Source organism: Lissotriton vulgaris, chromosome 2_1 (assembly GCF_964263255.1).
Source record: "Lissotriton vulgaris chromosome 2_1, aLisVul1.2, whole genome shotgun sequence".
NCBI classification, from domain to species: domain Eukaryota; kingdom Metazoa; phylum Chordata; class Amphibia; order Caudata; family Salamandridae; genus Lissotriton; species Lissotriton vulgaris.
The window spans coordinates 429,459,218-429,484,607 of record NC_141687.1 but is presented as its reverse complement, the minus strand read 5'-3'; the positions used below and the strand labels follow the sequence as shown (position 1 = coordinate 429,484,607).

General features: G+C 46.1%; 1 protein-coding gene across 1 annotated transcript; it reads left to right on the top strand.

Annotated features, from left to right (window-relative positions):
• The first annotated feature begins 6,688 nt into the window (after positions 1 to 6,688).
• On the top strand, positions 6,689 to 17,122 carry LOC147730518 (frizzled-5-like). The gene has a single exon (XM_086955332.1). The coding sequence runs from the start codon at positions 7,748 to 7,750 to the stop codon at positions 9,533 to 9,535; it is 1,788 nt and encodes a 595-aa protein (XP_086811458.1). The 5' UTR covers positions 6,689 to 7,747; the 3' UTR covers positions 9,536 to 17,122.
• Positions 17,123 to 25,390: the final 8,268 nt, after the last annotated feature.

Below are 25,390 nucleotides of genomic sequence, written 5' to 3'. Positions count from 1 at the left end.
TACAAAATGTTCAAAAAAACATTAAAAATATATATAAAACAACAAAAAGAAGAAAAAAAACTTCTTTTTAGAACTACCTCCAATTTATTAAAAAAGGCTACATTTTTTAAAAACTCTATCATTCTTTTTTCCCCATTGTACGCTCCGCGGTGCGCTTCGCGGTGCGCGTACCGGGCGCTACCCCCGCGCAAATCAAAAACATTTTTTTTTTGTCCCGCGGGGCCCTTTTATAGCCCCCACATCAAACCTAGGGTCTCAAGGGGGGTCTACTCTGCCCCCTTATGGTCATTTCCCCCTTTATTTTTGCCACCTCTTGTGTCTCGATCCTACCGAGACACAAGATGGCGGCCGCACCAGACTGTTTGGAATGTTGACAGACACCCGAGAGCCAATCAGCTTTCCACGCGCCTACACGCGTAGCGCGCTGGTTAGCACCCCGGTGCGCGTACCGGGGAGCGCTTATAGATATATAGATATAGATATATATATTTTTTTTAACCTAAAATACTCAAAATCCACTGGAGCACATATCTTGAGACATAGCAAAGGCACATCGGGCTACCAGTCCCTACAATTTTGCCAAGTTTGGTGGAAATCCATTCAGCCGTTCGCGCTAAAAGTGAGGTCGACCGCCCTATGGAAATTAACATGGTGAAAACACGTTTTGGGACCCCCCTTTTTTCTCAGCCCCCGCTTGACAAATCCCCCCCAAACTTTCAGGGAAGGACCGGGGCGCCGCGAGGCAAATTTGAGGAAATTTTCAGGCAGATTTCTCAACCGGCGCCAAAGTTATTCAAAATAGAATGTTGAGATTTTCTATTGAAAATAATCCTAACTATAACTACCTACTGGCGACCGCCAGTAGGTAATATATATTATATATATATATATATATATATATATATATATATATATATATATATATATATATATATATATATATACATGAATCTGCTGTGTTATGATATCTCCTCATTTCATCTTTCAGAGGTTACTAATGTAATCTCGAAGTTTAACAAAAGTTTAATAATCATTTATGTTATATATGTGTGTTTAATGCACAGAAAACGTGTTTCGGGGCCCTTATTTCATGTGGATGGCATCATGCCGGTGAATTGTGTACCATTGCATTTTGGGAAAAGGTACTTGGCAGGGTTACAGTGTCACATCCTGTGCCCAGTGCCCTACACTTGTGAGACGTCACCTGCAGCACTGGACACAAGCTGTGGCCTTCGACCCACGACTGAGCCCAGTACACCCCCATTATCGACTGGGCATAGCCTGAGGCCTCGTCAGTATCCCAACACCCACTGGGCGTACCCAATAGTCATGCCTAGGTGGCACTGGGACCTGCATGTGATCTTCAACCATTCCCAGTGCCCAGTATCTCTGCCCATTTATGTGAGAGGTGTGTGGCGCAGGGGGTACAGTCCGCCACAGCTTGTACCAAGAGCCTCAGAACCCCCACTGTATAATCTGTGGGTGTAGGGCTCCGTCTTTATTCAGATCCCATGCCCAGTACAACTGCCCAAAATACCAGCTGTTTTATAACCCGAGGGAAACGAAGGATTTATATGGAGCAAGGGCATTCCTGTTTTATAAGGAACAAAGGTCACTAAACAGAAATATAACAAAGGGTAATGCACTGAGGATATAAATAATGCACAGGAAACATCCGATCAACTTTTTCTCAAAAGACATTTTATTAATTCATAGTATTAAAAAGTGATATGCAGTAGTGGTGCTCCTGTGGAACGCACTCATACAGGTATCAAAAAAGAAAAACAATCCGGCAAAGAAAAGTATGTGTGACAAGGAATGCACAATACAAGTCACAACTCTGTATAACACATCGACAACAACACTGCGCCCAGTACACAATCTAAATAATCAGAGGGGTCAGAGTGATTAGGTCGACGATGTTTCAATCCACGCAATTGTCGAGATCATCATCAGGACAATACAATATTTGCCTGGATTATATAAGCCATACATGAACGCAATTCGCGAACGCGAGATTCGCAAAATTCGCCCATGCTTACTGGGTATGTTTTTCAGCATCTTGTAGCATGTCACTGTCTTACACCGTGTAAAAAATGTGTTTTTAATTTATGCAATGTGGGCATTTCAGGTGAAAACCGAGCAAACACATTGCAGAACTGATATAAAGCGACCTATGAACCTCAGGCAATTTGACTTAAAGTCGGGCAAAAGATGATTTGTGCTGAAAAATAGTGCAAGGTTAGATTAGGTGCAAAATTCAGGGCTAACCTTACCAGTCTACAATAACGAGCAGAAGGCAACATACCTCACACTGGAAAACAACCATGGAGATTGCTACTCTGTGACAAAGTGAGCTCCTACATCAACCAGCTAGAAAAAGAAGAGTGAAATAGGAGAGAACCTTAATGCAGAGAATTAAACTGCTCGAACACAGAGATGAAGACACAGTCAAGTTGTACATACTGCAGCCAGGACATGATGAAGGCGTTGTTGGACCAGATGGGATCTAGCCTGAAGCCCGCCACAGCTAGGGCATTTGCCACACCAACTCATTCCAACCTCCATTTACTTGCCTTTGGTCATTCCAAAGCAAGTGGCAAGGTGGCAGGCTTCTCTCAGTCTGCACTGCCTGCATCCCTGCCACTTAAAGCAAGGCTTCTACCAGACAGCCCAATCCCAAATTGCATTGGGTGCAATGGGCTTTCTCTCAAAACTGTACGAAATCCTTAAGTTTATCCCAAAAAAATAGTGAAAGAGTGATGAACCACTACTGAATGATAACTACATAAACCAACACAAAACCAATGGCTAAAACCCACAGAAATAAATGTGGGCACTTCCCTTTTCAGTAGGAAATCCCTCACTCACCAGAGGTGACTTGCTTCATCATATGGGATTCTCCTTCCAAAGGAAACCCCTAGTTCCTTTGGGGGCTACAACCCCCTCTCTGAGAGGGAGGAGCTCAGGGATGTTTTAAATGTTTATGTTAATAGAATATTCTAAATCCACATATGAAGAGAAAAACACTGTGAATGAGGGCGCAGCGCAAAACAATAAACAAAAATGAAGAAGGTGAGACTAAAATTTGCTAGTGAGCATGCAACAGTACAATTTATTCCAATACACCCACTGCCAGGATTAAAAACAGTGACCCAGCGGTGTGGATTTAAACCGCATTGGTATGGTGGAAAATGATGGTCAACATGTTTCAGCCTTAAAGCCTATACGTGGGCGTGGCTTTCATTTGGGACATAAGGTGGTGCTGCTGCGATACGTGCTTAAGTGATTGAACACAAAAAAGGATACTCAGACCTAATTTTCAGACCGTCTGTTCCATAGAGAAGAATTACCTATAATAAGTAAAAGAGCCAAAAAACAGTTTACATTCAGACATTCCTAGGAATGCTACACAAACTGGCGGTTCTGTAAAGATAAGGAAAATAAAACTGGCTTACCCGGAACTGCTGGGTAAGCAACCCCACCTCTACCTGGCGCCAGCTCAGGAAGATGGCACCGCTCTGAAAAAAAACGGTGTAAATGTCATTAACACACCATGTCCTATCATTGGAGTCCAGAGGTATTTTAATCAATTTGGAGAACTGTGGTAGGCATGCACTCAGGAGCATAATTAAAAGCCAGGGAAAGCCATGCAGGCGGCTTTTAGAGCCAACCCTAATGCACAATGTGGGAAGATGTACAATTTAACACCTTTGGAAGACACAAATGCGCAGGAAGACAATGTCAACCTCAAACCTATTCTCATGTGTATATCGAGGCCTGGCTTTAGGGCAGTGCGCATGGTGCAGCCGCACCTGGGGCTGAGTTCGAGAGGAGGTCGCTATGTTCAGGAACATTGGATTTAAAAGAACTGCAGTGTTCCTTGTGTGTTCAGCATTTTTCAGGCTACAATAAAAATGTCAGTGATTAATGTTCCAACTGGAGAGAGTTCAGAGTTTTGTGTCTAGTGACAGTTTTGACTCATCATAAAGTCGAGCAGAGCATTAATGTGCCTACTGCAAATAACTTGCACTATGCAGAACATAGAGGGTCAGTGTGGTCTCTGCTTTTGTCACACTGATTCGTTTGTTACTTGCAGTTCATAAATTACAATCCTACTCTAGCACAGTGGCATATGAACATGGCCCTTTGGTTAACAGTTCACAAGAGAGAGCAATGACATGGGATGATGATGGCATGCACATTCTGCAACTCTGGCGTATCTTGTGTCCTCGTGTTCCTCCTGGCCTGCCATGTTGGCAGAGTGGTGGTGTGTTTTGCACCACTTTACCTGACTTTTTAAACATTAGGGTGGCTAATCCAAATTTTGAGTGACACGGAGGGTGCTCTTCGCCTCTTTCTTAGCTCTCCTGCCTCATCTCACATTTTTGCATAGTAAATATACTGTACGTAAGAAAACGTGCCTAGTGCGAGGCCGCACTAAGTAAATCTGCTCCTGCGTTGCCTGAATTTGCATGTATTTCAGTAGGACTCATGCTTAAGATAATCGTTGTATGCATGATGTGCACCTGTGTATGGTTTTCGCATACATTGTCTACTTATGACTATTTCCCTAACCGTAGGGTTGACTTATGTATGCTGTGCATATATTACTCATGCATAATCAGGGTACAAGTCCTAAAAAAAGAAGTGGGGGGACGCTGTCACCGGAAGTGACGTCACGATAGGAAGTGACGTCACGAAAGGTGGCTTGCACCCTCGGGCTCATTGCCTCCCCTCACTCACCCCTTAGATGCGATTGCATCTGCGAAGCCAGCGTGTTTGCAGTGTCCTGTGAGCTCCGATCTAGTCCCAGAGAGGCCAAAGAGTGAAGTCCAGCTGTTTGACAGGGGGACGGCGCCCACTAGGTAAAATAAGTGGGGGGGCGCCGTCCACCGGCGTGGAACCCCGACTCGATCCCTGTGCATAATAAGCCTACAATACTCATGCGCATAGTTACAAGTAGAAACCGAGGCAATCAATACATTCAATTGTGGTGTTTTTTTTCTCTGCATGCCACATGTTCTGGTGTATGGAACGATTCACTGCGCTTTGCACACAGTATAATCTAGGTTAATTTGGATACAAATTAATTTCTTGTGTAAATGTGCAAAAATGTGCCAATCCTTTATAATTACTCAGTAATGTAGTATTTGTGGCTGTTTGCGTTGCAACGTGCAGGGCATGCTTTCGCTTCACCTCTGCCGGCTCCACCCTTTAGCACTCCCCCAGTGGAGGCAATTCACATACCTATTTGTAAATCATATACACTGCGACCACTGTGCTACCATCAACCCCGGATCAACCCCAGATACAGGGAGGTTCACATACATTTCTATTGACCGCTGCTGATATTCAAACCAAAATTTACATTTCAAGAATCAAGGTCAACGTTTACAGGATACGGTGTTAAAAAAAGATAAGAGGAACATTCTAATAAAAGGGTTTTGAGAAGCTAAATCCAAATCCCCAAAATTCGATGAAAAAAAACAAAAAACATTCCAAAATCCATTAAATCGGCCTATGACGTCGTCACGATTAGAGTCATAAGGATGGGGTTTGTGACGTTTAGTCAAATCCCCGCCCGTAAAATTGGAAAAACGTCTTCCTTCGAGAAGGCAGGGGAATCTTCCTGGCTTCGACTCAGGGCAAGTTAATGCCAGCCGACCCAATGTCCCGCAGCAGGATGGATGGAGGGCGCCTGATGACTGGCACATGGCCCTGCGTGAGAGTGCTCCCACTTCCCTCCAGGACAGCTTCAGCATCAGCAGCAGCGTGGAATTACTGCAAAAGCCATGAGCATCACAGCCCCCGTCACTTCCTTTTCTGTGTTTTTTACCTACACCATCTAAACACTCTGCGAACCTGGCGAATTTTTAAAAAATGGATGCAAAGTTGCTAAGCATTTAACTGGAGTACATACGGTCCCTACAGTAAAGTAACGAACAGGTAGGCAATTAAACATGGATTTCAGGTGAGTTAAGGTCGAGGTGGTGGCCATGCCCGTAACTGGACATTTTTACAAAAATTTATTTTTTATAAAAAATGGCTTAGGCATGGCGGGCTCTAACCTAAGTTAAGCAATGTACACGTTTTCCGCTTGTCCTTAATGTATGTCTATAAAGGTATGGTTCGGATTTGGGAAGTTGGCACGATATTTAACACTGAAATACACCCCGAAAATAAAATAAAAGTGCACAGGCGTATTGTATAACTAAACTTGGCATTAATAATTAATGCCAAGTTAATTAATTAATGTTTATTTATGCCCTAATAATAACAATGATATTTAATTAATGATTAATTAAATATTGTTATTATTAGGGCATAAATAAACAAGGAAATGTGTTCCGATTTTCACTGTATCAAGACCCAATTCAACGTGGTATTTAAGAAACGTAAACTAATAAATGAGTGAGTGAACACACTTTTCCCCCCAACTGAGTCTTGGCTACAGGCTGCGGAAAGGACCGCCTCGGCCTTATCCCCACCCCGCTGATCTCACACGGGCTCCTGCTGGTGACAAACAGGGACTAGAAAGGAGAGGCCTGAAAAGGAAAGGGGCGGGTCACGGGGGCGTGGCCGCGTAGAAGGGCGCGGCCTGGCGCGCGCATTCAAAGGCCGTGGATTGACAGATGGGCGGGGCCTCCCCTATCCCTTTGAGTGCAGGTAGCCTGCCCACAGGGAGAAAGTCCAGACGGAGAGAGTGAGTGCGCCGCGCAGATGCTCCGGGACAGAGTTCGTCTCTGCCACTTGTGCATCCGAGCAGCAGGACGGGCGACACCGGCAAGAGTCCACCGCAGGGCTGAAGTCCTGGCCACGAGTGCATCGGAGCTGGTTCGCACGATCTCTGCACATCACAGGTCGCGAGGAGGCTGCGGGGCGACAAGCCATGTGCACTGGCAGCGACAGGAGAGCCCCGCCCACTGAAACATCGAAATAAATCTGGAACCCGCCAGCTTTGCAGAGTTTATAGTTTGGAAGCCCAAGGCAGATGTGACCAGCTCGGAACGGAACTATTCACCGCGCACTGGTCAGCGGAGATGTATTTGTTGTAACACGAGACAAAGTCCAAGAACTTCTCGGAAAGGATCGGGAAGAACTTTTTCTTAAAACAACTAATGCGTCCTCTTCGTTGCAAATAGGACTTTGTTCGGTCCTGGCCATCCGCTTGGAAATTGAAGAAAAAAACAATGCTGTGAGTGAAACATAGCACAATCCATTGCAAGAGAAAAAACTCAATTTTGTCAAATGGTGTCATCGCAATGAAAATTAATATTGCTCATCTAATGAAGATTCGTGTGTGCAGCACGTCGGAGCTGAGAGCGGGGAAAGGTCCTTTCGTGAATCCCTCTGCCCGCTGTCTCCCTCACGGACCTGCCTCCGCACCCCGGAACCTGGGTGCCCCTACAGGTAAACTCCCCGCTGCCTGGGGGAAACCAATGGCATTTTATACATCTAGATTGGCCACAGAGGCAGTGCTTGCATAAGTGCGTTGTGCGCATTACAGGACTCCGTGGATGGATATATGGCTTGTGTAGGAACACTGAACTAAGAAAGAAGAGCGACTGGGCCTTTGTGCAAACGCTGGACAATTATGCCTTTCTTGGGGGCAATCAACCCTTTGAGAATGCCCCCCTGCTCGTGCAAGGTTGCATATGTCATCTGAGGACTTGCTGTAGGTCGAAGAGACTCTGCCCATGGACTGAAAGCACTCTCTGGAGGACATCATGAGAATGGTGCAGAAATGACCCCTGCTTCCAGAACACGGATGGGGTGGAAAATGGGCTCTACGGCAAGGTCTGACTCCACAGTCTCGCATTTGGGTCTTGTGCTAGCACTTCTGGTACTGGGCTTCCCTGCCCTTGTTACGGCAGCCTCAAAGGGCCTTGTCTGCCAAGAGATAACTGTGCCCATGTGCAAGGGCATCGGCTACAACAACACCTACATGCCCAACCCCTTCAACCACGACACCCAGGACGAGGCGGGTCTGGAGGTGCACCAGTTCTGGCCACTGGTGAAAATCCACTGCTCCCCAGACCTGAAGTTCTTCCTCTGCAGCATGTACACGCCAATCTGCCTGGCAGACTACATGAAGCCGCTGCCCCCCTGCCGGTCGGTGTGCGAGAGGGCTAAATCTGGGTGCTCCCCTCTGATGATGCAGTATGGCTTTACTTGGCCAGAAAGGATGGACTGCGACATGCTGCCCGTGCACGGCGACTCGGATAACTTGTGCATGGACTACAACAGGACAGAGACCACCACCACACTGCCACCTTTCTTTGCAAAGCCTACCCACCCATCCAGGAGGCCCAACAACAACAACCTCACCCCGTTGCACGGCCAACGGCCCTCAAACACCGCATGTGATGGGGTTTGCAAGTGCAGGGACCCCTTCATCCCCATCCTGAAAGAGTCTCACCCATTGTACAACAGGATCAAGACGGGCCAGGTGTCCAACTGCGCCGTGCCATGCTTTCAACCCTACTTCACCCAAGACGAGAAGACCTTCGCCACCTTCTGGATAGGTCTGTGGTCCATCCTGTGCTTCATCTCCACCTTCACCACGGTGGCCACGTTCTTCATCGACATGGAGAGGTTCAAGTATCCGGAGCGCCCCATCATCTTCCTGTCCGCCTGCTACCTCCTAGTGTCCATCGGGTACATGGTCCGGCTGATCGTTGGCCATGCCAATGTGGCCTGCAACAAAGACTACAACCATGTCCATTATGAGACCACTGGGCCTGCGCTCTGCACGGTGGTCTTCCTCCTGATCTACTTCTTTGGAATGGCCAGCTCCATCTGGTGGGTCATCCTGTCCTTCACCTGGTTCCTGGCTGCTGGCATGAAGTGGGGCAACGAGGCCATCGCCAGCTACTCTCAGTATTTCCACATGGCGGCCTGGCTCATCCCCAGCATCAAGTCCATCGCTGTCCTGGCCATGAGCTCGGTGGACGGGGACCCGGTGGCTGGCATCTGCTATGTGGGCAACCAGAACCTGGACAACTTGCGCGGGTTCGTGCTGGCGCCCTTGGTGGTGTACCTCTTCACTGGGACCATGTTCCTCCTTGCTGGCTTTGTGTCCTTGTTCCGCATCCGTAGTGTGATCAAGCAAGGGGGCACCAAGACGGACAAACTGGAGAAGCTGATGATCCGCATTGGCATCTTCACGGTCCTCTACACCGTGCCCGCCACCATCGTGGTCGCCTGCTACATCTACGAGCAGCACTTCCGCGAGGCCTGGGAGAGGGCGCAGAACTGCTCGTGCCCCGGGGACAAGAGGAAGCTGAGGCCAGACTACGCCGTCTTCATGCTCAAGTACTTCATGTGCCTGGTGGTGGGCATCACTTCCGGGGTCTGGATCTGGTCGGGCAAGACTCTGGACTCCTGGAGGCGCTTCACGGGCCGGTGCTGCCGGGAGGGCAAGTCCGTGGACGCCTGCGGGTACAGCGAGGCCAGCAGGGCGCTGGCAGTCAGGACGGGCGTGGGCAGCCTGGCCCTGTACCCCAAGCAGGTGCCCCTCTCACACGTGTGACCCCGCCTGCCACCCTGGGTTCTTGAGACGCTTCATTTCATGTTCCTCTTTAGCTGAATTAGTGGCCCCGCAGAGGAGGGGAGGGACGCAGGCGTGGGCCGCGCGGGGCTGGTGGAGGAGTGTGGCGATGCTGTCTACCCTGTGGAAGTGAGGTGATACCACCCGCCCTCCCCGCACCGGGGTTCTTACAGTGAAGGATGGTGAGGGCGACAGCCACCAGGGCAGAGGGATGCGCAATATGTCTGTGCAGAGCGCCGACAGCTGAAGAGCGGTGCTGGAGATGGAACTACTGGCGGGGGTGGGGGTCTCTGCCCCCCGGTGTTTGCCCCCGTCTGACAAACTCAGGTACTGTCCAGCTAGACGCACAGAAGCCCTGCGGAGGCCCGCGGTACGGTCCCATTAAAGGCACACGAGCCGTGCCTGGCAGTGACAGTACTGTTCACGGGTGCACCTGGACAGGAGAGAGGGGTGCAGTACTCACTCAAAGGTGTCCTGGCACCGAGGCAGGCCTGTGTTAGAGCAGGCACTCTGCCCTACAGTATTTACAGTGTTCTGGGAGTGTGTGGGTGTGTGAGGGGGTGGCAGGCCACACCAGAGTTTACGACTGGTGAGTTACTAGTCCAGGGAGGGGGCAGTTCATGCGGGGGCAGGACACTGAAAGGGGTTGGACACCCCCTCTTAAAGGACTATACTGCCAGCAGCACCCGTACCTCATACCAAGTCGCGTGTGTTGTGTGACTGCCTTGTGTGTCCCTGTGTTTAGTGTGTGGTCTTTGGCAATGCTGCGTCGTGGGTGCTGGGCCGGTGAAATGCAGCCAAAAGCGGTACAAAAGGCACTTAAAATAGGCACCTTCTTGTAAAGCGCTTCGTGTCTCTTCCAGTGGGTTGCGTGGAATGCCATTGGGGGGCTTGGTGCAGTTCCTGTTTCTGGAGACTCCCCCTTTCCAAAAAAGAGACGACGTTTAATACAGTAAAGACACCAAGGTTTGAATGGGCACTGGAAAATGTTTGTGACTATCAGATCTGACAGGGCAGATGATGGAAAGCAGAGCGGCGCAGTAGGTGTGCAGCGGGCTCCGCTTTCAGAGTAGCACTTAATCCACCCTTATACATTTAAAAGGAAGGCAAGGTCCCTAAAGATATGAACATACTTGAGGGAAAAACACCCACACAACGTGAATCCGCAGCTCTGTTTGTAAGCTCTTCAAATATGACCCTCTTTTCGTGTTGTAAAACAAATCTTTACCTCGCCTGTCTGACACCAGGAGGAGGAAATCATTACTGGGCAGGCTGAGTGGCACCTTGGCACCTTACAAACTAAGCACAACTACAAACGCGTTCACCTGATACACCCGTTGGTTTAATACCTTGGTCGCCAGTGCAGATGTAATGTCAGCTAACACTGGAATTACTCACCTGAGAACAACGTGCAGGCGCTGGGAGGCCGCTGTGGTAGCCCATATAAAAAAAAAAATGCAATTTACAGAAGTGCAGAACACTTTTTCCTCTTCAGGACCTCTTAAATTGACCCGTTCAGGGGAGTCACTTGTTATGTTTACGTCCTTGGCCCCCACCTCCGTTGCCCAATTTGGTAAATATGAGTTCTGCTTGACATAGCTTGCAAGAGGGCATTTACGCGGTTGGAGGGCGGGGGTGGGGGAGGGGTAGGAGCACGCGTGAGCCTCCAGCGACCCCGGCGGCACAGTGCACGGTTTGCACGAGGGAAGTTGGGGTTGTTTGCTTGTGTTGTGCTCGTCGTGGTTATTAGCAAGTATGTGGTACTCCTGCAAAAACTACGTCAGAAGAAACCAACTTCTCGCAATGAACGTGTTATGACACCACCGCTGTGTGTGGGTGTGTGAGGGGGCGCTTGGCATCACTTGTCATGCCTGAGGGTGGGTTGGTCTCGCCAGCCGCGCTGGCCACTGAAGGCCGGTTTTGATCGCGTGGGTTGGTGCGAGTGCGCCCGCCCGAGACCCTAAAATGGCAACACTTCTGGGTGTCATATGTGTCCGATGCCGATAAAACATTGTAAAACCAAAGATTCATGGTTCGCACTTCGCACCAGCTCTGTCTATGTGTATTAACCCCTAATCTCAATCCCCGGGCAGGGTGTGGTATAATGGCCTGAGCTGACGGCTTTCGAGCTGGGCAGCCAGGTTCGTGTCTCAGCGTCGACTGAACATCCTGTGATTCTAGGCAAATCATTGAATCTCTCTGCGCCTACCGAAACATGTGTAGTGTAAATGTGCTCAAGTACAGCGCTCCAATACCTTCGAGTCCTGTTGGCGCTACATAAAACTGCAACAAAAAACAGCAAGACTACCCTCCGCCTCGTCTTATAATGCCACCACAAAGTATGTATGAATGCACTTCGAAAGACTAATAATTAGAAGTATCATTGTTAGGTTAAATTGTTCATTTTTATGATTTTATCAGTACAGGTGCCGGCAGGCTACTCTCAATCCACAGCAGCAACCGCCTTAACTCACTGAGCTACCTATAGGGGTATCAGTATTGCACGGTGAATGGCCAAACTGATCTATTTTATGTGGCAATCTTTAGATGTCTGTCACGAAGGTAGCAAGAAAGGGCGCTCCCTACCGACCGCATTTAAACATGCCATGCTACTCACGGGTATTTCGGATAGAAAATTCCCCATCCTCAGTAATACAACCAACAGAAACCACCACAAAGCCCTCTCAAATATGTGTCCCTCGATTGTGAAATGGTTAGACTAGACCCATTCTGAAGGTGCACTGTGTTTGGTAGCAAATTAGAGCCTTTTCGATACAGAATTAGAAGAACCTAGCAACGCCTAGTTACAAGGCCCGGAGAAAGAGGTGCGGGGACCGAAAGCATCGAGATTTCCTTGTTGCTCAATACCTGTTCCATTTCCTTCCTTGTATTTACGCACATACGGGGTGCGGCAGTGGACAAATGGAAGAGAAACTCACACGTTGACGCTTCTGCATGGAAGCGTATATCATTCGGACAGTGTTGCACGCAAAGATAGTTAAGCCATTGACTGTCTAACCAGGAACCACGAGTTCTAATACCCTAACCCCGTATTGTGTGATCCTGGGCAGATCCCTTCGTTTTCCGGTGCCTCGTTTTCACATCTGACAAAAGCAGAGAGCAGGTCTTAATAGGTAATTTACTTATATTAAACACTTGAACATTTTTTAGTGCGAATTTTAAATTGTTGAACAACATATGTATTTAAAGTTTTCTTTTTCTGAAAATCTAACTATGTTTGATAATACTTGGGTGAACTCATCTACCACCACGGGGCTACAGAAAGGGGGGAACAGGGCATCTTAATTTTGTCGAATTTAAAGCAGTGAGTACATTGTTATTCGTGCATTAACCAGAAAGGAATGAACGTATCCGCTGCGCATTCCGTTTTCCCGTGGAATACACGGCCATCGGCTGGGCGCGTCGCGTTTCTGCAGGAGGCGGACACACTTTTCCTGCACATACACGTATTTCTGGCTCTAGAGGAAAGCACAGCAAGCCCTCTGGTTACCTCGCTGGCATTGGGGCAGCACTCCACGCAACAAAGGCACCGGCTGCGCTAATTTGTAAAAACATAAATACAGAACAAAAAATAGCACAGAGGAGGGGTGTATTGTGGGAGCCCACCGCTGGAGCTGCTGAGTGCCAACAGCCAGGGGTTCCTAGTGTTGATAGTGTGTGATGTCTCTTCCTTTTGTCACCCTGCACTTCCTGTCTCTTTACCCCAGTCTTACAGCTCCTTTTCACCCCGCTGGGCCACTGCAAATTTTGTTTTTTGAGATGATAGTGAAAATATTGAGCCAGAATTGCACTTCATCCGTGCAGAGCATATGTAATATGTGCCCAGCTTCTGGGTTCAAAAGGCAGCAATTTAACCACTAGGCATCCATCCCTCCCTTCTGACCCTTCATCTTTTAACAAGTGCTATTTATAGTTAATCATCTGAAAGCTTTTACAATTGCTTACACCAAATTCGAAGATAGAAAGGCTATTTTTGGTTACTTTAGAGCTGACATATCGACCATTCCCGTAAGAGAGCAGCCCTGGTCTTCATTTTGCAACCTAATGCATTTTGGGAACTGTAGTTTTGGTACAGCTCAATTGTACTATCACATTTGATTATAATTCTTGTAAAGAAGAGCCCCCAAGTTTTCCAGGTCAGTGAGTTACTTCTCCAGAGCTCGCTGCTAAATGCCCGCAGCTGCAGGGCACATTGAATGACTTATAATGATCTCCAAATTGGTGACACATATATTATCAAAATTTAAAGCTTGGCCGGGCCAACTGGTAGTCAATCCTTTACCATGCATGTGTAGGCAGACCGCACCATGGGACACTCAACCCACAGAGCTACAATATTGACCCCTTACAATACATGCAATGACCCTGCTTTCACATGTCAAAATAGATGAAGATTTTACTCGGGCTGAAGGCCGTCCTTCTTAGTTTTCATTACAAAACAACCTTCACCTATGTTCCTAAAGCAGACAACAGCCGGCCTACAACACTATATATCATCTACGAATACATGTGGTGGTTAAGAAATCTTTTGTATACATTGGGTTAGTGGGCTTGTAGGCTTATGTAGCCATGTCTTAATTTTTTCTGGTAAAGAAGCTGAGCCACACAAGTAAAGTAATTTGCCCAAGGTCACACAAACTGGTCTCGGTGGAGGTTGGAATTAGAACGCTGGTCTCCGGATTCCACAGTTTTCATAGACTGGATCTAAAAACGAAGTTCCTGTCTGCCCCACTCCCTCGTCCCCACCACCAGATACATCTTTCCCTTTAGAACAGTGTCATCACTTTACCTAGAAAAACATCTCCATTTTAGTACTTCTTATGTCCGATTTTTGAAAAGGAATGTGTTATCCAATGAGTTACTGTCATGTATTAAATTCTATTCTGAATGAATTGTTTGATGGTGTCGGAGAGCCCATCTGCACTACATTGTGTGGGGGTCTGGAAAAAGACAATTATAGGTTGTTTAGTCTAATTTGAAGAACAAGTGTCAACCATAGCTCAGAGGGTGGGTGGGGGATTTTCAAGAGTTTGCACTTGAAATACGTTTTTCTGGTTTTAAATGGCATAGCAGAGTGACAGGAGGGGAGGGAAGAAGCACACTGGACATTGATTTCAGAAAGCACAAGAAAACCATCTTTGATTTAGACATAAGGCTTTGCCAGACTCTGCAATGAAACTGCAGGAACACAAGGCTCTGGCACCTGCAAATGTAGGTGCGTGGATGTGTGCGTGTGGCTCTGTGCATGTGTGGACAGTGTGTGTGTGTGTGTGTGTGTGTGCAGGACTTTCTTTCAGACAAAACTGTGCCATGTCGTTTTACAAACTGTAAATAAACACTGTGTACATATGTTTTGTACATACTGTAAATAGCTACATGAAATATATATATATATATATATAAATTAGCAAACGTTACACATGTTTATTGCAGGTAAATACTCCTAAATGAGCCACACTTGGAATGGGTAAACTTTAGCTTTTGTGTCTAGTCCATGGCATTCATGACATTGATTGTTTTTATTCTTTTTTATTCAATCTGATTGGCAGAACTTGGTACAACTGCAGGTGCCATTCCATGCCACAGAAGCCCCACAGCCCACTTCACGTGGTACAGAAAATGCAGTCATATGTTTGAGAATGCAATGGGTCACTAATATAGATCGCCGAATGCCCTATGTCAGGTGTGAGTAGTTTCCACTCTTCTAGTTTTTCTTACAAATCTGCTTCAATAACACATTCATTCCAATTGTAAATGCAGAGAGAAAGCCAGGACCACTCACCCCTGTCACGAGCACATTGAAACCTTTGCTCACAACATACATTCCTTCCCAGATCTAACTTTAAGCATCCTCTCTTCCCAACGCCCCGTGAAGAATGTAATTCTGTATATGCGCACATTCAGGACTATACCCACAATGCACTGCGGCAAACAGGAAGTCCAATGAGGCAGATTCTCTAGTGAATAGAAACTGATTGAATTGTGTAAGCACCATAAACTTTTCATAGTTTACCCTCGCACAATATTTTAAAAATCCTGCCAAAGCAAGGGACTCCCTGCAGGATTTGAATGTTGTAGTTTTGTGATTCAGAAATTAGAAATATGACTCCATGTCTGCAAGGTAATTCCCTGAGATGCTAGTTATTTAAAACAAGAAGGGACTCGCATAACGAAAGGTGTTCATGATTTATAGAAAGGGGCCCATGATTTAAAGGAAGACACGTTTGCTTTAATGTAAATTGGACTTGAATTAAAGGCAAGTGTTTCTGACTTTGAACGAGACACTTCCTATTTTGGGACGGGTGCTCACTGTACAAACTGCTTTCTTTTAACTTGCACCTTTGGGACATTTCCACTTTAATTTGATTAGTTTGAGCTTTAAAATGTTTAACATAGCATTATTTTCAACACATCTTTAACTTGCACTCGTCGTGAGGTTTGGCATTTCTAAGGGGCATGGTGTAGCGTGACAGAGGGCTGCTGTATCACTGCCCCAGAAAAGTCAGAGCTTTCTTCAGTACAGTTTGCCCTGAAAATCAATGGTTTTTGAATTGCAAATATTGATTTAGCCAGACTGAAAGAAAGCCATATCACCGAACTACAGCATTAAAACTATAAAATAATAAAAAGGCAAAACCTAGTCTAAATGTGCTTCTGTTGAGCCAGAATGAGTCACTGCCACCCTGTACCCTGGTTGTGTCCACATAATTTCACCAAATGTACTAGGCCAGCTGATGTGATGGTGCCTCAAAAAGTGTGTGTTCCAGTGCTTTCTGTGAGTCACAGGTTGTGATATTTATAATCAAAGAATAACATTATTTTTTATACATTCCCTTTCTTGGTCAGAACCAGCAACCCAACCAGTCATACTAAACAAACTGATCAAGTTGCTTTGTGTACTACAGAAAACGAAGTGCACGGCAATTACTCTAACGATGTGGAAGCAGGAAGGAAGTGATATCACAAGCAATATGGCTGACTGTTCTGCCACTGAAAGTCGATATTCTTTGGCGATATTGTTCTTCATGGATATTACATTTCTAAAAGACACATGCGAGATAGTGTCTGTGTCCTTGTTGGGAAAGCATGAAGTCCAATGTGAAAATCACACAAATGAATTCTAATTGAAAAGTGACTTTTAGGTGACTGTTGCTTTGTGATAATAGTTAAACAGTTCCATACAAGGTTCATTATCTCTTCCATATGATAAAAGGTTGGTTGAAAACCATGACCTTTGAACTTTTCCCCACCAAAACACGTTTAAATTAGCGATTTACCCACGAAGTAGTTTCTAATTTGTTTGTATACTGCAGACAGCTTGTAATTGATATGTACAGTAAGTGTGAGTCGGAGGATACTAGAAATCTATGTTCTCTTCTAAAGATAAATATATGTATAATATTTTGTGAAAACTTAAAGAATTCAGAAATTAGTCAAAAGAAAACATTGTATCAAGATTAGCTATTTATATGAACACAAAGGGAAGTCTATTTTTGTTTTGTTTCTTTGTTGCCGATATGTAGAGCAAATAAAAGAAATTAGACAGCAGCAGAATGTTTCTTGTTTTTTTTCCCTCCAATGTTTGTCAGCATACATCATCCTGATGGTATACTAAAGTCTGCCTACCTATCCACAGCTCAGAGTCAACATGGTCCAGAGTCTGCATGATGCATGTTGCAGATGACTTCCCGCAATGGTTGCAAGCAGCAGTAGTGGCATGCTTGAGGACATTTAGGTGACAACTGGTGCTGCCGCCAAATTCATTCTCCCCTATTTCAATCGCACAAGATAAAGGTTGCAAGATACAAATATAAAATCATTAAGAAGGCTGGACCTCTAATACTGACATAGAAGAGTCACTGTTGCTCTATGTCTGCACTCTAGTAGTAAAAGTATGTGAAAGGAACAAGCTGAAGCGGAAAAAGGAAAGAGTGGTTTCTCTACATTGCTGAAGGTAGACCACTTTCAGGAAGTCATAGTTCATCACAAGAAGTTCTATCACCTACAGGAAATCACAAGTTCTTAGAAGATGTTCCACCCAATTATAGGAATCCCTGGCTTATTACAAGTATTCTCACCTCATTACAAGAAGTTCTGCTCTCACTGGAAACCCTGGCTCATTACAGGAAATCTTAACCTAGGGATGATTTCAATAGCTTTTATTAAGTAACACTTTTGATTGCTATGGTATTTATACAGCTATCACTTCAAGCATGACTTCAGAGATTTGATGGTGAGAGATTGAATAAATTGGGAACATGCCAGAGCAATATAATGTGGAGAATGCAGATGGCAAAACTGACATTTCAGTTAATTGAACAATGGGACCTTTTCTAGATAGAATCAATGAGGCAATTAAGAGAAAAGTGGAAAGCTTTTGGCCAGTGGTGGAACAACAGGTCAAGGATTTATCGTTCTTAGGGGCTGAGGTGATTAATACTTCAGAAAAACAAAAGGTTGTCATGGTTGAGTAGGGCAAATACAACAGAAAAGAAAAATTGGGTCTTCTATTCTTGTTGGTGGAAAGAAGAGTAAGAAGGCAATGATATATCTCTGGAGGATGATGCAAATAAGAGCAGTGATTGTACTGAAGGCATTGCAGATGGGCAGAGAGAAGGCCCAGAGGGTGTTTATACAACTAAAACTTTGGGCAAACAGAAAGGATAACTCGGAGAACCTAAGATTTATCAAAAGATGCGGACATTGAGCTTTCAAACTCTTCAGAGTTTGATTGTGATCGAGAAACAGTTAAGGCGAGTCGCAATAAAGCACCTGGTGAGGCAGGCATGGCCTCAAACAAACCTCTAATTGATGCTCTTGGGTACAATATGTCTGCCCTTTCTTAATGAAGCATCCTCCTTCACTTGAATGGTCTCCCTCCTATCATGTAGCTCGGTATCTAAATCATTGTCTGCCCAAGGAGATTACTATGTAAGTGAGAACTAGGCTGATGTCTGAATGTTCTAGACCAACAGTAGCTGATAAGATCATCATGACTCCTGAGCTTGATGCCAATGCTTTTCTGTTTATTTACAAAGGAGGAAAGGTCAAAAGAAAATGATTGGACAGAGTACTGAGGTCTTGTTAGACCATATTGCTAGTTGCTCGTGGCCATTTGACAACAATATTTGGGATAGCAGAGGATTCCCATGTGAATGGGAGGGAAGTGGATGCAGAGGGACTGCATCAGTGGGTGCAGAGGGCAGTATGTTTAGTGGGAACGCTGACACTGCATTATCAATGGAAAGAAGGAAGAGTATTCTTCTAAAGATTGATCAGAAATTGATTGACCTGGCTTTCAGATATGGAGGTGACTAAGCGCAGGATTTCCTTTTGGGTGAAGACTTCGTTAACAAAACTTTGGGTTTGTGAGGGCCTTCAATCCCATCAAGATGTCACAAAAAATATATTAGGAAAGTGTTTGGTGATTATGTTCCTGGTAGGGGATAATATCCACCACGAGCTTCAGGGTTCTCTGGTTATAGATCCCAGTATGGGTTTGGACAGTTCGATTCTAGCCTGCATTCAAGTTTCTTCTCTTAGAGAAAAAGAGCATGAAGATGAGTAGGCAGAAACGAGAAACACCAATAAGGTACAACAAGGGAGTCTAGATCTATGCTTTTGTCCAGTCCATTAAAGATGGGCGTCAAATGAACCCAGTTTTATGGCAAATAGCAGAAACTTTCTCAGGATCTGCGGGTTTTGGAGACCATCAGATGTTTCATGTTAAAGTTTATAGGTCGTACAGAAAAAGAAAGATGACAAAGGGAAATTGCTTTCAGAGGCAAGGATATATGCTTGGAAGATATCGAGATGAAGGAATTATGGGAGGAAGGAGCAACTGTGGAAGTCTTAAACGGTGTTTGTGAGAAAAATAGGTCTCATTCACAAAGATAACTTACACTTTTGAGTAAGTTTACTACTTTTCAGTATTCACAAACTGCACTTTTGTAATAACATACATTTTGTAGTAAGTCCAGCACTACACATGGGCAACCACTACTTCTGCAACACCCTTCCATAGAAAAATAATAGAGGAATGGATTAAAATAAAACCCAGTAGGAAATAATGTAAATGAAATAAAATCATTGAAAATAGGTATAAATGATTACAAATTAATGTGAAAACATACACAAAGTAGTACATATTTAATTATAAAACATTCAATTAATATTAAAATTAATATTAAAAGCGAATAACATTTATTGTGACAATATTTTTTTAATTTAAAATAGGTTTTTACATACTTCGTACTTACAAAATAAATATATACTATTTGTAATATTTTTTGAAAAATGTATGTGTATTTAATTTCATTTTAAGCGATTTCAAATGTTTTAATTGAACATCATTTACCACTGGGGTTTTACTTTTAGTCCCTACTGTCATTATTTTCTATGGGTAGGTGTTGCAGTGCCAGTTGTTAGCCATGTGTAGTGCTGGGCTTATTATAAATGTGCAAGTTACTACAAAAGTGCAGTTTGTGAATACCAAAAAGTAGTAAATCTACTCGAAAGTGTAGTTCGTGAATGAAGCCCAATATATTTTGAGAGAAGTAAATTTTTGGTAGAGAAAAAGGACAAAGGAAGGTGTACTGTATAAATACCTTTATCATTTGTGCTGAAAGAAAGAACACAACTACAATACGCCCTCAGCTAGTCACATTTTCCCCATTGAGTGGAGAAATGCGTAGTAGCATAGTGCATCGAATAGAACAAAATCCCAACCTCCTCTCCCCCGTATCCCTAAGGTTGGTAAAGATCATTCATGAGCAGACAAAGATCCCTAAATCTACCGAATACTGTTATCAATCACAGGACAGAACCAACTGCCATTTACACACCAAGAAATAGCAATGAGTGATACATTAATGGCTCACATTCTGCAATTCTGGCTTGGTCGGACAACCAGTCTTAGCTAGATGGGAGTGGAGGTTTCCTCCAGTGCCTGAGGATGTATAATTTTGCAGCTGCTAGTTCTGTTGTCAACCACCATTGCCTATGTTTTGTGTGCACTACACCATCAAAATATCCCAAACTCATGGAAGGAGAGATAGCCACGTTGTCGGTATCCTATACAGTGGATCGTACACCAGATCAGTATTGTGAACATTTAGAACTGTGCCACAAGATGTGGGCTATGTCACAATCCTCATCTCTGCATCTCCAATAGTTCCTTTGTTGTAATAGACCTGCTCTATATAACCTAAGAGGTGATGAGTGCCAATTAGGTAAGAGTTTAAAGTTGAAAAATGTCAATTTGGATTCCCTAAGGAGCGCATCATACGACTCCATTAGGGCAGACAAATCCCCTGTTGAAAAATTGAGCCCTATGGGTGATTGCCAATGCTTCCTATCTTTACCCCATTTTAATAAGTATGCATGTATTTGGGAAGGATGTAAGAGTATAGAGGCCTTGTGCAGTCTGTCTCTGATGCAATGGGATAACTGTAAAAACCGCAAGTGTTAGCACTGTTCTAGCCCAGATTCTGAACTGAGATCGTGAAAGGATTTAGGGTTTCATCATTTATTAACTGATCATTAGAACTTGAATTATCATTAAAGGGGTGCATACCGCGTTTAAGTAATAAACAGAGTCCATGTCAGGGTGAACTACCAGAGCCACAAAATTAACTTGAGCTAGAGCCCCAGGTAACTATGGCACAGAGCAGACAGGTTTAAAGTAGATGCAATTTGTAAAGCATGTATGCAGTACCAACACAGTGATAAAGTCAAAACACAAAACAATACAAATCTCAAACCAATTTAGAAAAAGAGAAAATATTTTAATAAATTAAATGACTCTAAAATTACAAATATCGAATAAGGGGAAGTAGAGATAAGAGTTTTTAACATAAAAAAAACAGCACCAAAATAGAGTTAAGCGCCAACCGCTTCAAGGCGTGATTTGAGGCTGACCTCAAAGGAGCGTGGGTCAGATACAGAAACGAGGCTCAACCCAGTTAGAGGTTTTAACTTGAGACTAATGGAAGTCAAAAATCCAAGGCAGCAGGCTGTAGCCAAAGAGGACTCCATGAGGCTGGATAGCTGTTGGACTAGGTCTCGATGAAGCAGCTGGTTTTTGATGGGAAAGCACAGAGGGGGTGAAGTTTGAATTTCACATCCAGGAAAGCTCTCTTACTGGCCAGATACTTTTAGCGCCTTTGCCTGGTCAAGGTTTCTTAATTTGGACTTAGTCAAATTGGAGTTTGGATTCCTTCAGCAGGTCAAGGTTGCAGGCTGTAGCCGAACAGGGCTCCACAAGGCCAGATACCATCTTCGCAAGGTCCACCAAAGAGGATTTGTCATCCCGAAAAAACTCAATGTAGGAGAAAGCTCTATCATCAGCCCAGCTGCAGTGCAACTTGTTTGGATGTGCTTAGCAGGTTTGTCATGGTCCCTCACAGGTCTTTGGAGCCAGAAAGTTTCAAAGTTCCAAGTTCTCTGGGCCCTTATTTATGAGGCCTTGCGTCAGTTTTGCGCTGCCGGTGCGTCACTTTTTGTGACGCACCAGCGGCGTACAAAATACGCCTTGTTGCGCCATATTTAAAAAGTGACGCATCTAGGTAGATGCGTCACTTTTTAAACCCCTGCGCCACATTATACCTGTGTCAGGTATAATGTATGCAGAGAGGGCGTTCCCCCGCAAAAAGCCTCATAAAAGGGACGCAGTGAAATCTATGAGATTTCACTGCGTCACTTTTAGGATGCTGTTGCGTCAAAATCTTGCGCCTGCCTCACAGCAGGCGTAAGACTGACGCAAGCCCTTTCACACGGGGCTTTCCCCATGTGAAAGGACGCATTGCTGGAGTTGCGTCACTTTTGTGACACACTCCAGCAATGCGTCACTTTTGCGCTTACAGATGCGTCAGAAATACTGACGTATCTGTAAGTCCTTGCGACATGATGCGTCATACATTAAATATGACGCATCATTGGTGTCGCATGGAGTGCGCAGTGAAAAGTGACGCATCGCTGTTTTCACGCAGCGATGCGTCACTTTTCATAAATGAGGCCCCTGGTGTGGTTGGAGAAGTGAAGCCAACCACAGTCAAGTGGTTCACGACCTCAGGAACAGCATTCTGGGTTAAGACCAACTCAAACAGAAGCCACTGCTAGAGTCCAGGTCAGGTTCAGTAGGAACTGGTCAGCTGGTCAGTTGCAGAAATGGCCTCTTGTAGCTTGCTGTGTCCCTGTAGATTGAACAGGAAGTCAACTTTATAACCCTTGGAGATCACTTCTATGTCCTGGGTACATGAGCGAACAGGTCCAGTCCTACTGGGGTCTTCTCATGTCACAGACAGCAGTTTCGGTCCTCTCCTTATCTTTCTCAGGTCCAGCTTGTTCTGGGGAGGGTACTGGAGATGCCACACTTATGCCTGATACCAGTTTGTGCGTGGGGGTGACACCTGACTGCCCCCTAACCAATGAAGTAAAAGTTCCCAGGGGTTACACTACCCACTTTTGCATCATTTCCAGTGTGTCCTAATGCAATAAATCTCACAGTGTCCCTCTCTGCCTAAAACTGCAATGGTGAAACTCTTTTCCCCTTGTGGAGAGCATATGTGCCCACCCGAAAGGTGCATCTAGGGTAATGAGCAGCCCCTCCTCTATGGTCATTCTAAACCAGTTCAGTGGGCAGCTCGCTTCCCACTTGGATTAGTGCCCGCATGACCGAGGGAACAGAAGAAGGCCCTGTAAAAGTGTCATTTGACATCTGTCTGTGACAGGAGAGGCATCTTTCAAGTAAGTTAAGCCCCTGGACAGAACCCAAGCGATAATTCTGCTAGAGTAACAAAGCATCTCCCAACACACGGGCTCTTGTTTCCCTTCTGGGCGCAGTTTTCACACCTTATTTAGGGCTTGAGCCCTCAGAGGACTGTAGCTGGAGGCTAATGCAAAAAGTCTCCTGAGGCTTTAGGCAGGGAAAAGGTAACTTTCTACATGTACCCTTTTTTTTGATGGGCGTGGCTTGGGAGCAGATGGGACAGGCTGCGTGAGCGATGAGTTCCGTGCACAATCCCCAAAATAATCCTGATTAAAGTACTTACTCGACCCTCCTGGCGGCACCAAGTGTGCTGGGGGCGACCTGGAGCTGGGCTGGAGTAAAATCAGAGTTTTGTTGAGCGCCAAATGGGCGTTTTGGCCATGCAGCTGGGCTGGGAGGTCAGCCAGTGGAGGAAACAAAATGGCGCCGAACCCGAAGCCCTGAATCCACGCGCTGAGGCCGGTGGTGATCGGCACTGTTGATGTAGGAGCGCCGCTGTAGGAGGGCTGTTGTAACCGGAGCAGAGGAGTCTTGCCTGCGGTCCGGATCGGGACGGCACGAGGGGAGACCGGGATCTGTGACGCCCTGCTGGGGGGGCGATCCGGACTAGAGTATTCCGGCAGCGAGAGCGACTTGGGGGCTGGAGAGCCGGGCCCGGAAGAACTGGTCCACTGGAGCAGCGAGGGGTGCCTGGACGCCCCATGGCTGTGCGGGTCACCTAGCACGCAGAGCGAGCAAGTAGCAGCACCTATTCAGGCCCGGGTGAGTGAAGAGTGGCATGCATAGGAGCCTGGAGGCGAAGAGGAGGCAGCGGAGCTCCCTGGGGTAAGGCGGCTGGGAGAGCACAGTGGGCGTAGACACTGTCGTGACCTGACCAGGGGCCCGAGAAGCAGGCGGGCAGCTAAGCGTGGTGCGATCGGCCCGGGAGCACCAGAAATAGCACACTGCGGAGTGGGGAAGCACGGCGGACAGGAGGGAACGGCGGAGGCGGGAGCTTCTCCGGGGTGCAAGATCTCGGTGTGGCTTTAGGGGCTTAAAGCACTCAACGGGCTGCGGTGATGAAGAAACAAGCAGTGTGCCTGGCCAGAACACATTAGTGGAGCACCGCGTACTTGATACCGGAGTGGACTCGGGGGGAGATGCGAGCCCCGAGCGGGCATAATGGCGGGGTGAAATACAGACCTAGGACTATTTGGAGCCTGTGGCCCGGAATTGAGCTGCCTGACAATGAACACGATTGTGTATAGGAAGCTCTGGGATTTTCAACTCATAAGCGTGGCTGGGACCTTGCCTTGCATGCGCCGGAGCTGCGACTCCTGACTACTGTAGGTGCACTGAGGGCCGGTTAGCGCGAACTGCTCAGCACAGATATACCGGGGGAGATTTGCAGTGGGTCTTGTTGATTACCACTTTGGTCGTCTGACAGTGATAGTGACGTGGTGGAGACCTGTGAATACCACAGGTGAACTGGAAGACCACATCATGGTGAAACCCAAGGTAAAGAAAGATGGAGCACACCAATTATCAGACACAGAGACCACCACCCAGACGGAGCAGGGATCCCAGGAAACGCCTCAAGACCCTGGGATGCAACAACAGTTTGACCACATTTTAGCGGCCATAGCGGACTCTCGTACCGCCCTGCAACAGGACATTGTGCAGGTGGCGACGGGCCTGGGCCTCTTGTGGGCGGACCACTCGAAGCTAGTGGACAGAGTAAAGCAAGTGGAGGGAGTACTCCAGGGGGTAGCGCCGCCCCAGACCGCGTTGGAGAGCAGAGTGACGGATGCCTTGGACCGTATCCAGGCACTGGAACGGAGAGCTGTGGATGCTGAAAGCAGAAATCGACGTAATAACATCCGCGTGGTGGGCCTGCCGGAAAAAGAAGAAGGGACGGATATGGTATGATATCTAGAAAACTGGCTGAAGACGGCAGTGGCCCCTGAGGGACTATCCTCCTTCTACACATTGGAGCGTGCGCATAGGGTGCCTTCGAAGTCGCCGCTCCCTGGTCGACTGCCCCGTCCGGTGGTGGCCCGTTTGCTCCA